We start from the raw sequence: 14,816 nt of genomic DNA on the forward strand, positions 1-14,816 counted from the left end.
TGTTGTTTACAAGTCATTTGTTGGTGAAAACCTGTAACCTGTTGCTGTCAAACTGAGAAAACGGGGACAGAGTGACTGAGGTTCATTGACCAGGATATCACTAGAAGCTGGAAGTCTGACTGCCTGGAGAGGTGGAAACAGAAATCTCTAACAGGTTGAGGCTTGCAGCGGTAATAGCTGAGCTGCTGTTGTGTGGCCGCCCATGACGGATAATGATCAATAGCTGGACTAGAAACATGACTCGTATGGCTACAGTGTTTTATAGAGTCGGGTATGAAAACGTTGCTCTTCCCATGTTGTTGTAAAGCACCTCCTCTGCCCAGGGCTCTGAGTCTTCACAGTCACACAGACAACCATCTTTCCTTTCTCGTCTGGGATGGTATGACGGCGCTGCTCGATGTGACTGCTGTGTCACATGGAGTTTGTTCCACCGTGTCAGGAATGCCATGAGGAGACGCTGCATGAAAGGTCAAAGCGTGCAGCGGTCCAGCTTTGCGTTGAGCCGGGCTGGGGATGGGAAAGGGTGTTTGAGTGCACTAAGCCAGTAAATGTCAGTCGAGAATGGCAAGTTGTTACATGTTCCGTACCGCCTCGTGTGTTGGATACGTAGGCCTCTGTGAGGTTAGGTGGAGCACAGTTTGACGAACAGAAATGGGAATGGAGGCTGATAGAGTTCATAATCTTCATTAAACCCCAGAATACAAATATTTAGTAAGTAAAATTACCATTTTTTTTTAGAGCCTAATGAGTAGTGACGCTAATTTAGAGTTTGTCTCGAGGGGTTCTGTAATACCACAGGGGCATTAGAAATAAAACGGTTCATCCCCTGAGGAGTATGAATGTGCTTGGCCATTACTTTTCTTATCATTAATATCTTGTGTGCAATATTTAAAATGTATCTTAACCGTGGTACAAAGCAATGTGTGGCAATCTGCCCAATGGACTTTGATATGTTATTTGTTCTAACTTGAAGTTTGGCCGGATGGTGACGACAGACAAAAGGTCAGGGGTTCACTGAAAATGTCAGTGGCGGCGTGTTTCGTCGCCATTAGTGTGTACTCTGTGATACAGTATCTCGCTGTAGATGTGGAGGCAGGCGGCCACTGCCGCAGCACAACTCCCAACAATTGAAACGTGATGCATATTGGACGTAGTGTGACTCCACTACTCTATTACTGCGTCTCTACCACTGATCAATTGGGCCCCCATCTGCGCAGAGGAGCACGCTCATCAGGCTCTGGACTCATGATGTCAGTGAGCAGACAAAAAGGAAAATCAATCTCCTTGATCCACTTTCAGCCTGCTCCCTTCCACTGATCATATCACGGCTGTAGGCGTGTGAGAGAGAAGTCAACTCGTTTGTGCCAGAGTCCCCCGGGGAGGACCCCCCACACACACACACACACGCACACACACACACACACACACACACGCACGCAGAGAGCCCTGCACTCTTTCAAGACGCTTCACAATTGCATCCACCTAAGAAGGCTTTGACAGTGACCAACGTCTAAGACTATTTCGTTCAATTTCTGCGGACGGAGATGTGTACTTTCAGGCAATAATGAGGCAGTTGAGAAAGTAAATGTTGCTGTGCCGAGATCAACATTTCCTCATCCTCCTCCTCGTCGTCCTCCGCCACGTCTTTGTTATTCTAGCAGATGAGAGGCACAAAAGTCTTCTTTCATATCTCCTCTCTTTTCATTAAAAAGTAAAGTATGTCTGACCGAAGTCTGGCGGCGGCCACAGATGGCGGCCGCATTGCATTGATTTATCTCGCTCTCTCTCGCTCTCTCTCTCTCTCTCTCTTTGTCTGTCCTCCCTTCCCTGTTCTCTCCTGTCTTCAGACACTTCCACTGTTCCATCACATCAATGGGTAAAGACCCTGCCAAAATGCTGATCAGCTCATGATGTCGTTCAGTGGAGTGGACTAAAGGGGGTTTCATCTAGATAAACTCCTTTGCGCCGCGTAGGCTGTTAATAAGAGCTCAGACAGAGACGGGGAGACGGAGTACAGGATTAAGGATGTCTCGAGATGTTTGATAAGCTCCGGGTTTCTTCTGCTCGGTGTCATAAAATTGAAAAGGGATTCCAACCTGGAATCGTGGATTCATACGGATGGAGGGAAAAAAGTGCGCAGGTGCAGTGGATGAGCACTGACCAACACACCAAGCAGATTTAAAGTAGTACTGTAGGTGTAGGTGCTTACTGTTGTGCACCCTGGAGTGTTGCAAAACAATTATTTTGACTCCAAAAAGTGCTGATGATGGAGGAACTGTTGAGCAGACCTAAGCAGCTCCTTAGCTGTGCAGGAAAAATGCCTTTGAATCCCCGCCGGAAGGAAAATGAGTATCAAAGGTGTTGACTTCACTTTTGGGAGGGTGTGAAACCCTCCCCATGTCACTGATTGTAATTACTGGAAGCTGTATTAGTGTTCAGAGCAGCGGAGTGCACACTGCAGATCTTGTGAGGATGTTGTCCTGGATATGTCAGTATAAGGGGGGAGGCAGCAATGCTGATCTCTTAAAAGCCTGTATGTGAGAACTGCATCGACGTGTTGCAGGTTTCATTTATATTCATAAACTTTGCGAAACAAGTTATTCCAGCGATGATGTAACCCGAGGTTGCTGCAGCTATAATAGTGGCTGCTGTCTGCCTGGGCATTTCCCCCACTGCGGTCGTTGTCTTGGGTTACTTTGGTGACCTTTTTTGAATGGTTTGAGAATCGGGCCATGTGGATTTGACAAGTCCTTTTAGCTTGTTGAGGTGACGCTCAGCCCTTTAATTGGACGCTGTGCCTGTAAAGAACTAAAGCAACCAGACTGAACCAGTTTCAAAGCACTTAATTTGAGCTTAAGGTGTCCAGAAAGAACCGAATAAGGTCAGGCTGTTCTCAGGAGAAAAATGTGTTTCAACCCCCGTCTTGCTTGATTTGACGACTTGGCTCTGTGGATTTCGACCACCGCTAGTGCAAAAGGCCGTTCCTAAAAAAATGTAAGCATCATTTATGCACCGAAGATATTCCTCCACACATGGACTCCCAATGAACTAACTTGTTGCTTTTGGCAGTGGGGAAGTAGTGTGCTCTGGTGGTTACTAAATGAGATGCAGCTCCACTGTGCGGTGGCACCACAGGATCTTACATGCTGCAGGAAACGACTCAACTTAACACACCTTTTATTGTTCACCTTTGTGAAATATGATGAGAGAACGTTCTACAGTGTATTCTAGTGCTTTGAGAATACCGAACCTGAGGAATTATGACAATTATTCTTTCTTACGGCTAAGACTAAAATGACAAAAGTAACTTGAGACGGTGTCTGTACCATTTCCTAATTTGAAAGGGTATTGGACTCATGTGTCGGTAGCCATGTTTGTCATTGGAAGCATTCAGAACAAAGTGTATCTGGTGATCACCCATGACACGCCGGCTTGATTTGTACACCAAAATAAACTCATTTATGTGTATTTGTTTCCAAAAGTAAACCTTTACCCCACAGCAAACTTCAGTGAATATCCCAAAGAAAAGGTCAAATCATTAAACTAAATATTAACCCTCTCGTCTGTCATTACTAATCAGCAGATGTTAGGATTAAAGCCATGAATGTCAGCTTCTAGACTACAGTATTGAAAACTGACTGAGCAGCTCTAAGTGTGAATGGGTGTAATTGTGTGAATGTGAAGAAGGGTGTTATTTAAAAAAGGAGTACTTGGATAGCTGCTTTGACCCTTTCCTTGTCTACCTTCTGTCCATTTGGCATAATGCTGTGAAAGGACCCAAACTTCTTTTTCACTGTCTCAGGTCTAAAACCTATACAAAGGTAATGATTAGGCATATGAAACAAAAGAAAATGTGGACATCTTTTGATTCAAACACTGGCATGGTGTGGTTCTTTTGTGTTCTTATGTCCCATGTTCATGAGTCATTGTGTTTGCCCCCCCCCCCCCCCCCCCCCAGTTTGTGGAGACCATCAGCAGTAAGCAGACTGAGCTGGACACCTTCATCGCAGAGGGATTCAAGACGGCCTTGTCTGAGGAGCGTCGCAGGTACTGCTTCCTGGTGGACCGCCAGTGTGCCGTGGCCAAGAACAGTAGCGCCTACCATGGCAAGGTAAGTGTCAAACGACTAACAATAAGAGGGGGGGGGGCTTACGATCAAAGAACGATGAGGAGAGACATGAACACCATGGAATTGGAATAGATAATTATGTATTTCAGTCATGGCTAATGTTCTCAAGAAGACAGCTGTTTAAGTCAATGCTGCCACTTTAAGTAGTTCTATGTCTATGGCGAGATATAATTAAAAAATACCTAAATGTTTTTGCGTTAGTGTTCCACTCACAATCTCCGCCGATCTGCTTCCGCAGGACTGTGTGGGTGTGTTTCGATCACATTTGATTGATTGTGATGACAACACAAGCAAGCAACCCCTCGACTGTTATCAGACGGAAATGTTGCTCAACTCTGATTGGTGCACAGAAATGACATCACATTTATTTAATTTTTTTTTCCACCTGAGCCTCGCCAGCTCATTATTATCGTAGGAAATCTCCCATTTGAAATTAGCAAACATGTTTCCTTGACTCATTCATTGTGTCATCAAGTATCTGTTTGCAGTAACTAATGGAGTCGAACCTGTTTTCCCAATGTCACCGTAGTTTTCAACACAACTAATGAGGAACAGTTTCTCTCCGTTGTGTCCAGAAAGGGATGTGTGCAGAGCTTGTTCGGTCAATTTAAAACAAAAATGAATTTCCTTTCTGCTGTTGTTGATTCTCGCCAGCTACTCCCCCATCTGTCATCTGTGTTTTATTTGAAACTCACCTGCTGCAAACCATTGTTCAGCCAAGAGAGCGTCCTAGGAGATATATAATTCAAAGTCGCATTAGCTTTGACCGCTCACAGGGGCCTCTTCATTTTACAAATTCATTAAGACTTTAGACGATGCCCAGCTGACATATCTGAAGCTGTAATCCATCACTGCACCGTCGAGTGCCCGGCCAACGTTTTGTGTAGAGAACTGCCTCGCTTCTTTGGTTCATGAGAGACTTTAATTGGAAAAGACATGAACACGCTGAATGCAGAGGGAAAAAACGGATTGAAATCAAAGAGCGGGACTAGAGTTGCAAACTGTTACTCACTCGTTTTGTTTACAACAGTCCGTAGATGGTTTTATTATATCTGCTTGTTATTTTCACCTTGCTGCTGACATTTAAAGCGAAGAACCTTTTTAGATCTGAACAGACCTATATCATACCATCAAAGGTAATGGAGCAATATTAAAAGACACGGTAAAAACTACAAATTAGCACATACAAAGGGACAAAACTGTCTGTGTTTTGTGTCTGTGTCCATGTGTGTATACTGTACCGTAGAGTTTTACACAAATGTGTGGATTTCTGTCCTTCCATTAAACTCTTCTTTGGATGGTTGTGGAAAGAGCAGCCGTGTCCACAGGCTGTGAGGCGCTGCAGTGGGCAGCTTTGGTTGTATGTTCGTCTGTCCCACAGCATCACCCACGCAGCACATTATCATAGTTGTGCAAAGGGCAGTGGTCAAGGATACAGAGTGAGGAAAAACCTTTGAGAACTGATGTTTGTAACGCTTCTCTATTCAATAGAGAACCGTTGACTGAGCTTTTCTCCGGTCGCATTGCCACTACATCGATACCGTTTAATGCCTCCGCGACAGTCGTGGCTGGAGGCATTGTTTTGTCTGGTTGTCCTGCCTCTATTCACATACATATGTCCCATTCTTGGAGGAAATTTCTTCTAATTTTGGACTCAAGGACGAACTAATTATAATTTGGTGGTCAGAGGTAGAGATCACCGTGACCTCACAACACACTTTTTTTTTGGCCATAATTCAAGAATGAATATGAAAAATTCACACAAATATAGTTAGCAGTAGATACTATGACATTTTTATGAAACTATTTTATGGCATTCTGTTCTGTGACATTGTTGTAGCTTACAATACTATGACTTTGTTCTGATATACTCTACATAGAATTTGTATGGCAAAGTATTCCATGATTCTTTTGGGACATTTTTATGTCATTCTTTACTATGACATCTTTTATGGAATTATATATCTTATTATACTGCGACACTTTTATGTCATATGGTACTACGACATTTTTGTAGAATTTGAATAGCATATTATAATATTACATTTTTCATTGCATTTTAAGTCATATCACACTATGCCATTTTATGTCATTTTTATGTCATACTATACATTTTTAAAGCATATTAATGACATTTTTACAGCAAATTCGAGGCGGTAATTCTAATTTAGTTGGGTTTTTTTTCTACAATCCTTTCCTTACTACTTCCAGGGTAAAGACCTTCTGACTCAGAAGATCCCAGTTTGGCAACAGGCTTGCTCAGACCCCAACAAGCTGCCAGAGAGGGCCATGCTTCTGGCCCAGCAGATGGGCTCAACTGCCCTTGGGGGTACAAGCCCCCTGCATACCTCCAAATCCAACTTGGTCATCTCAGACCCGATCCCCGGGGCCCAGCCTCTTCCTGTGCCCCCAGAGCTGGCTGTTTTCATGGGCAGTGGCCTGGGACACCCAGCGGTGAGTTATGGGAATAAATAGGCTGATGGAGGCTAAAAAAAATACGCTAACTTTAAGCCAGAGGAAATGCATTTTAATTTTGCTGTGGTCTTGGATAGGACATTACAGAACACAAATATATGCCAATTTACTCAGAAATGTTCTTTGTTTTTGTTAAGAGAAGTGAATTCCATAACTATAATGACTTCACTTCAATTTCCTCCGTGGTGCCACTGTGACGGAGCGAAGGGTTCTCGCCTAATGTCAGCTAGTCAGCTAATCAGACGTCTAGTCTCACTTTATTTTATTTCATGACTTCGATATATTTTTACTCAAATTTTCTCCAAAGTCGACTCCAAAGTTGTGTTAGATTAGTTAATATGAATGCAACAGATGTTAATCACGACATATCATCACTTGAGCTTCATATAAATATTTTATGAAGTAATTGCTTGTTAGTACTTCACAGAAATGTTCACGATTGTACTTATTGATCCATATATGTTGTTTATTCCAGAGGCTGATTGGCCCCGATGGTATGTCCATGGTAAATGGGACAACAGGAGTCCACGGGGAGGAGTATTGGACGGATGGTGGGACTATATCCGTGCCCCAAGTCAGGCCTTCATCCCCTCAGACCCAGGCGCAGGGCCAGTCCCAGCCTCAGCCACAGAGACAAGTCAGCGATGTCTACTCCAACACCCTCCCTGTCCGCAGGCCTGCCCCCGCCAAGAATAAGAACCCCGTGGGTAAGATATCCAAAACACTGCGAGAATTTAATGAGCATCAGTAGCACTGCAGCAGGACATTCACAAGCAGAATATTTGATTGAGCGTCAAGCCTATTCCTATCATTTTACTTAAAGGTACACTGAGGAGTACTTTAACACCTCATGAATAGTTTAAATCATAATAACATTATCACCTTCCAATGTCTATGTTTAATTGCAACGGCGGCCATTGGGATGAGAACTGCTGCTCTTCGGTGTCTCAAAGGAAGCTCAGGGAATGTTCGTGTCACTGACCAAGGTCCCTGTCTGCAAACATTACAGGAGAGACACGAACCCTGCCCAGGTCCAGTTCCATGGCAGCGGGCCTGGAAAAGAACGGGCGCGCTCGTGTCCAGGCCATCTTCTCCCACGCTGCAGGTGACAACGGCACCCTGCTGAGTTTCTCTGAGGGAGATGTCATCACCCTGCTAGTGCCTGAGGCCCGCGATGGCTGGCACTACGGGGAAAATGAGAAGAACAAGATGTAAGTAATGTGCTAATCTGTTCAAATTAGTCTGAATCCATACTGTGAGATCGGATACATACTTGTTACTTACTACAGTTAATGTACAGTATAACTTAACAAAGTGCTCCCTTTTCCTCAGGCGTGGCTGGTTCCCATTCTCCTACACGCGTGTGCTGCCCGAAAGCGACAGTGAGAAGCTCAAAGTGAAGTACGGAGCATTGTTCCGTCCCAAGCTGTGTCGAGTTAATGAGCCCGAGTGAACCCAAGTCTGAGGCCCTTTTTCTTTTCTTGCCTATCCCAGCCTCAACCATGGGAAAAGTAGCAGCACAGGGAATTTGTTGGAGAGTGATGCATCACTGCCCACACCGGACTATGGCCTGACCGCCCGACTGCTGGCACAGAGCCTAGCACAGACCCGCCCGCGGCCCTACAGCTTGGCAGGCTTTGGCACACAGGTAGGTGCAATTTAGCATATGTAGTATCCGTTAACGACACACAAACGCTGATTTCTCTTGCTCGCTTCATTTGTAGCCCTCCTCTGGTTTAGTCTTGTGTTTTGCATAATTGCATGCGAGTAATGCTGCAGTAGCTGTAAAGGAGACTTTTGCTCAGTTTCTGCTGCCGCCTAGTGTTTGTATGCAAGTACAGCAAGGTAATTCAGTCCTAAACAAGTGTTCCTTTTCTCTTTTCAGCCTGCTATTGAGGATTATGACGGCCGCTTTGCCACAAGGTAAGTGCCTTTTCTGCCCTCTAAGTATTGACTGCTGCTGCCACCTGGATTGTTTAACTTGGATAGTTTGGATGTAGTTACTCATTAGAGAAAGACACAAGTGCCACACACTTCAGCTGAATGGCATTTCACCTGAGTTAATACATGCTGGAATATTCAAGAGACAGCAAGGCAACTGTTTAATATATGCAGTGTCCAAATTCAATGCTACATACACCTTCTAAGCAGGTTCAGAGTATGTGGTGTAGTGGACACAATTTGGTGCATGCATACATTATTCTCCACAGAGTCAGTATGGATCCTAAAGATGACCTGCTTTTTTTTTTTTGAGTTCAGTGTTGTAAACCATTGTCCCATAACACAATGACCAGTCGCAAAACATGACTAATGGGTAGTAGTGAGATGGCACAGGGAAGATCATTTTCATTTAAATTGGCAGAGGCATTTCACACATTGCATCACTCTGAAGCACATTTATTTTTAACCAACCGCATAGAGTATTCCATGATAAATAGTATACAACAGATACTGTATACAGTTAGTGTGTGGGGGACACTTTGATGAACCGTACAATCACCCATATCTGAATAAGATAAGCAGTATTTATTGTTTGCTGTCGAATATTTTTCCAGTATTAGTTAAGTATATAAGATGTCAGAAAAATGTGGCAAATTTTAATCAGCAGTCTTCAAATTACCTGAACCCAAATATATCCAATTTACAATAAGAAGAAAGTGCCCCGAGAATTTAGGATTTCACAATTTACTCAACAAATAACAATTATCAACCAATTGGCAATTCATATTTTTTTGGGAATCGACTAATTGATTAATACACACTAATATTTCACAACTGGTGACTAATATAATTAGGCCCAAGCGATTTTATGTTATTGCTGTATCGGTAAAATACCCACCTCATGAGATGTATGCACAGTGTTTCCTTTCAATATTTTTTGACTGTCTTTTTTTGTCCTTTGCTCTTGTTTACTTAACTTTAAAAAAAAAAAAATAGCTCTTTAAAGTAATGAATGCAGTCTAGCGGGGGTCAGAGTCTCAGTTTATAGTCTGAGTACTTTTCTTGGCACAGTATAATGTCTCTGTAATCAAATCCTTGCTGACTCAGGAGGGTTGTGTGAGGTTAGGATTAGGAATGATGCCATGCCTGTTTCCGTCCAATCAGGGAGTACATCTTTGTGTACGTGTATATAAGTGTGTGTGTGTGTGTGTGTGAGAGAGAGAGGAATGGCCTACGTGCACTGGTATTCGTGTTTGGTGGAGTACATGTTGTGACGGTAGACATCACGCTGACCTCATCTCAGTCATCACTGCTTGTCAGTCTGGGGCTTTGGGCACCGGTGTCGAGCTGTTTTACATACTCTTGTCTGCTCTGAATGTGTTTTTTTTTTCTCTGTATCAATATTTTGAGACCGCACTGTCGTGCAGGGTGTATTCACCCCAACAGACGAATAGAACACTACATCCCTCCAGCTAAGGAGATGACTTGATTTTCTCATCAACCTTAACTTCTGGGGTTTGTCTACTTTCTCAGTGACAGACAGACGTCAATATTCACCAAAACCGCTTAATATGGGCAGTAATATCCAACCGGCAAACATATCTGGATTTAAAAAGTGTTGATGAGGGAATTGGAAGTCCAATCTTCCTGATCACGGCAGGCGTGTTTGGAGCTGTAGGTGGGGCGACATATGTTTCGTGACCCCCACCTACACTTCTCCAAAACTCGACTCTGCCTCCTTGTGCCTGTCTTGTCTTTCTCCATTTCTCTCTGAGTGTGTCCGACCTGGCAAGCTTCCTTCTCTCTTTGTTCCACAGTGACAGTCCTGATGGCAAATTGATTTCGACTGTGTGAGAACAGACATAAAGACAGACACAGACAGCTGCGGATAGCACAGGGGCCTCTTCCTCCCCATCTTTCCCTCCTCTTAGCCTCCCTCCTGTCCACTTATCTCCACCTCTCCTCCTCTGCCTCCACACACACCCCTTCTCCAAGTGGAAGAGGCCAGTTTCATCCCTCCTTTCTGTCCTCTCTTCCTCCTCGGGTCCCTCCTTTCCTCCTTCCGTCCATCCCGGGTGCTGCTGCTGGTGGTGTCGATGTGGACAGTAGCGGTTGGTGGGTGGAGGATTGCGTTGAGCGTGAGAGCCAGAGTGGGCCCTACCCGCTCGGCATGCAGCGATATGGACTCTGAATACTCTATCTCTGATCACAGTCCACCATCACGGACTGATCTCTCAAGAGACTGCCTTGGCTACTGCTTGTCTTTCATGCATGTACATGGTTGTGTCATTTTGTCAAACTAAAAGACATGTTCATGTACTGTACAAGTGCCAAAAGACTTCAATGTCGTTGTACTGAAGCCACTGGCTGAATGGCCTTTTTTTAAGCACACGTGGGCCCAATATTATCGAGTTCCCACCCAACACACATATGCTAACAAAAAAAAAAGCTTTGTTTCATTAAAGTAAGGCTGTGCAGCAGATTACTATGTTTCTGTTCTGAGAGATCCCGTAGGTCGCGCTGTGCTTCCTCGTGTCAGTGCTAGACTTGATTTTCCGTCAACAGGGTGTGTGTCATATTTGCCTTACTTTGCTTCTTTTTGTTTTCTTTCTATCAAACACAGACTTTATCTGCAATGAAGCAAATTTTCAAATTTAGCTTCCAGAATATATATATATATATATATATATATATATATATTTTTAACCCTTTTTTTACTTTTTTCTTTGTTTCCATCAGTCAACCAAATTGCACTGTATTATGATCATTGCAAAACCAGTTTTCATATCGATTTTCAATTAATCTTTCCAATCTCAGCCCAATAAAAGAGAACTGTATTTTTTTTGCCATTCTTGGCTGAACTTACATGCCAGAGTTGTAAGTATAAATGAAAATGCCTCACTCAATAACCTTCAGTGTGGTCTTTCTTCTGAGGCTGTTGAGTTTGGAGTTCTCAATAACAGCTGTGATTTAGTTTTTAGGTGAAATGACAACCACGGCTTTTGCAGCTCTGTGTTATTTATGATTGTATTCCCTGAGTGGCTCTGTAGTTTTTGGTCTTTTTTTTTTTTTTTTTTTTTTTAATTATTATTATTATTATTGTCCTTGTAAAAAAAATTAATAATTTCCAGAAACAATGAGAAACTACTGATTAGTTGAAGTGTTTATCTTATGCATGCTGTGGAGGGAAACCAGAAAATGTGATACTAAAAATTTACCTTGAATGTATGGTGACTTTTTACAAAGGTATTCTAAATAAAACATATCTCTATATATTAATAAACAGTCTGGTCTGACGAGAAATCTGTTCTGTCAGTGACGCTGACATTTTCAGTTTTGTTGAACTTTTTTTTTTTTCCTCTTGTTTCAAAGTTATGGCTGGCAAAATGATTTTTTCATTTTTTTTATTGTTAATAATATAAAAAGGGAAAAGCAGCAAATCCTCATGTAAGAAGCAACTGCCAGTGTCTGTTTTGTCCCCTCTGCTCTTACTTACTCAACTTTTTAAAAAATAGCTAATTAATTCAGTCTATTCTTTCTTTCTTTCTTGTTTCAAAGTCATGGCTCTTAACTGATTTTTCTTTTTTTTTCCCGTTCAATGTTGAAATGAATTATTTTTTTAGGCCACAGCTGTGTCCCAGGCATGCAGTTTATCCTTGTACTTCTCCCCCGTAACACCCAAAGCATCTGTGGTGCTCTCTTTGTTACTGTAACAACAACAAAACTTGTCAGAAAGACTTTCCGTTTGTGTGGTGGTGTTGTGTATTATGTGATTTGTGAGTATCTGAACGCTGCCTGCCTGCTTATCTTCTTTTTGTTGTATTTTAGCTTGTGCGTGTCAATTGTATTTGGTTGATGGAAATAGTCATGTACGCATTTTTAGCAGACACGCCTGCCTGTTGATTGCATTGCATTTGCAGTAAACTGTACGTCCACTAAGGCGAGCCACAGACACATTTCCTCACCGAGTTTAGGGATTTGAAAAGCAGCATACAGTATATGGCATGTTGAGCATGAAGTGTGAACCTACGGTGTGTTCATCTTGCACCAGACTAACCAGCAGTGTCGTTGCACAAATGTGACCCATGCATGATCTGAGCGAAGAGCCCATTCAAACCCAAAGGTTCTCTTTACCTTCCAGTTTGGGTCCAGAATTGTCCCGCTTCTGAGGGAACAGGACCTCCGTAAGTCACCAGCCTCCATCGCCTCTCAGCCAATCTCTTTACTCCTTCTCTCTGTTACTCATGTCTCTCTCGCTCTCTCTCTCTCGCTCTCTCTCTCTCTCTCTCTCTCTCTGCTATCATTGGCTTTCTGGCTGCAGTAGGATGCTGGGAATTACGGGTCTTTTCTGTCCTTTGGCCTCCGTGGATGTGGCAGCATTTGGTTCAGTCAGTCCAGGAGGCTTTGGGTTGTAAAAGAGCTATTTTTATGTGTGCATATCACAATATCAGAAAACTAACCCTGCATGCAAGCCTATAGCGAGCTGTTTTTGTTCTTTTTTTTCTTACCTGAGCTTTCTCATTACATGCTTGCTCAAACTCACCGTAGATACTGTAACTATTTGCTCAGCTTTACTGTCAGAAACAAAGCAATTGGAAGGCAGATTTCTTTGGGTGTTGTTACATATCTGACCATGTATCCCTCTAAACTCTGTCTATGTTCAACCTGACTGTCCTTGTCTCACCCCTCCTCTTCCCACAGTGACCGTTCCATGGAGGTCTACCTCCGGCCCACCTTCAATGATGACCGATCTGCTCCCATCTTCTACTAGCGGCCTGCTGCCCACTTTTGTCCACTAATGGGCCCTTTTTGACGGAGAGAGAGAGAAAATGGCCAACATTGACATGTGTCAGTTGTATGATGTCATCACAAGAGGGCACAAGAGGTGTCGCACTACTAAGAATTCAGTTTCTTTGCCGCGGAAATTCACTCTGAGAATTTCTAGTTGATCCTCGTGATATTTTTTTGCAAATGCCTCCACACACGTTGAATGTCTCGGCCTGAACATTCAATCGCATTCAATTGTGATAGTAGATTTGATTAGTTATTTAGATCTCGCCAGTTGTGGATAAGGTATGGCTAATAGGTTTTTACTAGTAATGCAGTGACAATATTATTTATCTGCACTTATGGGATTTATTTAGTTCTTCAACGCTTATACACTGTAAATTTAATTTGAGGATTATTTGCATTCATGAGCAGTGAAGGAACAGCAAAGGTTGTTTTAATGCGGCTTGAGGGTGAATACGATTGTCGACAACAGTTCAGTGCATCACTGTAATCTGCACAGTGTGTTGATTGGATACTGCAACAGATAGCTAGAACTGGTCAGCTGGTAAGTAAACTATGATTCTGCTTTTGTTAAATGATATAACATAGTGATATATTTACTAGTTGTGATACAGTATACCCATATTTTAAATGTGGGAACTGTGCCTTCTATTATTTTTTTGTATATGTATTTCATGCAGCATTGACCCAATCATTATGTAAACTGGTTTGAGGGCTTATGCATCACAGTACAATTCGTTTTTTTTTATATATTCCTTAAAGTAAAAGTGGGATTATTTCCCTTTTTTGTTTTGCTTGTAATGTCAGAACTTTTTTTTTTTTTTTTTTTTTGCTTAGAAATCTCCTGCACAGTGCGATCTCACTGAAATACAAGGATATTTTTGCTATTCCTTCCTTGTCTTTAAATTTCAGTAATGTCTAAGTTGTCAGATATCCAAGAGATGAACGCCTGTGCATACATAATGGGTCTTTTAAAAAACTATATATTTAGCTTTGAGGGAGTGGTAGCTTATCAGATAAGGTACAGTATTATCATAGCTTTTGATCGTTCATTCTCAGTATTATGCACTCGTCTGGGAGAAAAGCTTAGATCGGAGGCATTTATCTAGAGTGTTGGGGTAGAAGCGGCGCTGTATGCCATTTAAAAGAAAACAAAACAGTGTGGTTGTGTGAACGTGTTAAAATGCCTCTGAGACTGCAGGAAATCAAGTTCCATCATGACAATGTCAATTTTCCATGGATGAGTCCTTTACACTGAGTGATGTGATCAGGCTTTTATTACACGGCTCATTTGGGCAGCAAGTTTGAAATCAGTTCTTTTTTCTTTTTTTTTTACTTTTATATAGCTTTCATTGTGTCCATTTCTCACTTTTGTCCCTGTTTGTATTATATCCGTACTGTACAGAAAGTGCATAAATTATCTTGTCCAAAATAAATCTAAATGGGCAGAAACTTCACAGTTTTATGTGTCGTGTTTTCG

General features: G+C 42.4%; 1 protein-coding gene across 8 annotated transcripts in view; it reads left to right on the forward strand.

The window, feature by feature from the left end:
- LOC306787107 (BAR/IMD domain-containing adapter protein 2-like) overlaps nt 1-14,795 on the forward strand; it is a 47,768-nt gene extending 32,973 nt beyond the window's left edge. For 4 of the 8 annotated variants that reach the window (XM_079282136.1, XM_079282138.1, XM_079282142.1 and 1 more), the window contains 8 exons: nt 3,959-4,111; nt 6,341-6,583; nt 7,080-7,311; nt 7,614-7,815; nt 7,937-8,005; nt 8,099-8,252; nt 8,490-8,527; nt 10,652-11,109. In XM_079282136.1, coding sequence (XP_079138262.1) covers nt 3,959-4,111; nt 6,341-6,583; nt 7,080-7,311; nt 7,614-7,815; nt 7,937-8,005; nt 8,099-8,252; nt 8,490-8,527; nt 10,652-10,736 — 1,176 coding nt within the window. In that variant the 3' untranslated portion in view covers nt 10,737-11,109. Of the gene's footprint in view, nt 1-3,958; nt 4,112-6,340; nt 6,584-7,079; nt 7,312-7,613; nt 7,816-7,936; nt 8,006-8,098; nt 8,253-8,489; nt 8,528-10,651; nt 11,110-12,686; nt 12,730-13,246 lie in introns of those variants that run through there. The other 4 variants (XM_079282140.1, XM_079282141.1, XM_079282137.1 and 1 more) reach the window with 2 other exon arrangements.
- Nucleotides 14,796-14,816: the final 21 nt, after the last annotated feature.

The sequence above is a fragment of the Melanostigma gelatinosum genome (assembly GCF_949748355.1).
Source record: "Melanostigma gelatinosum genome assembly, chromosome: 13".
Classification (NCBI taxonomy): Eukaryota; Metazoa; Chordata; class Actinopteri; order Perciformes; family Zoarcidae; genus Melanostigma; species Melanostigma gelatinosum.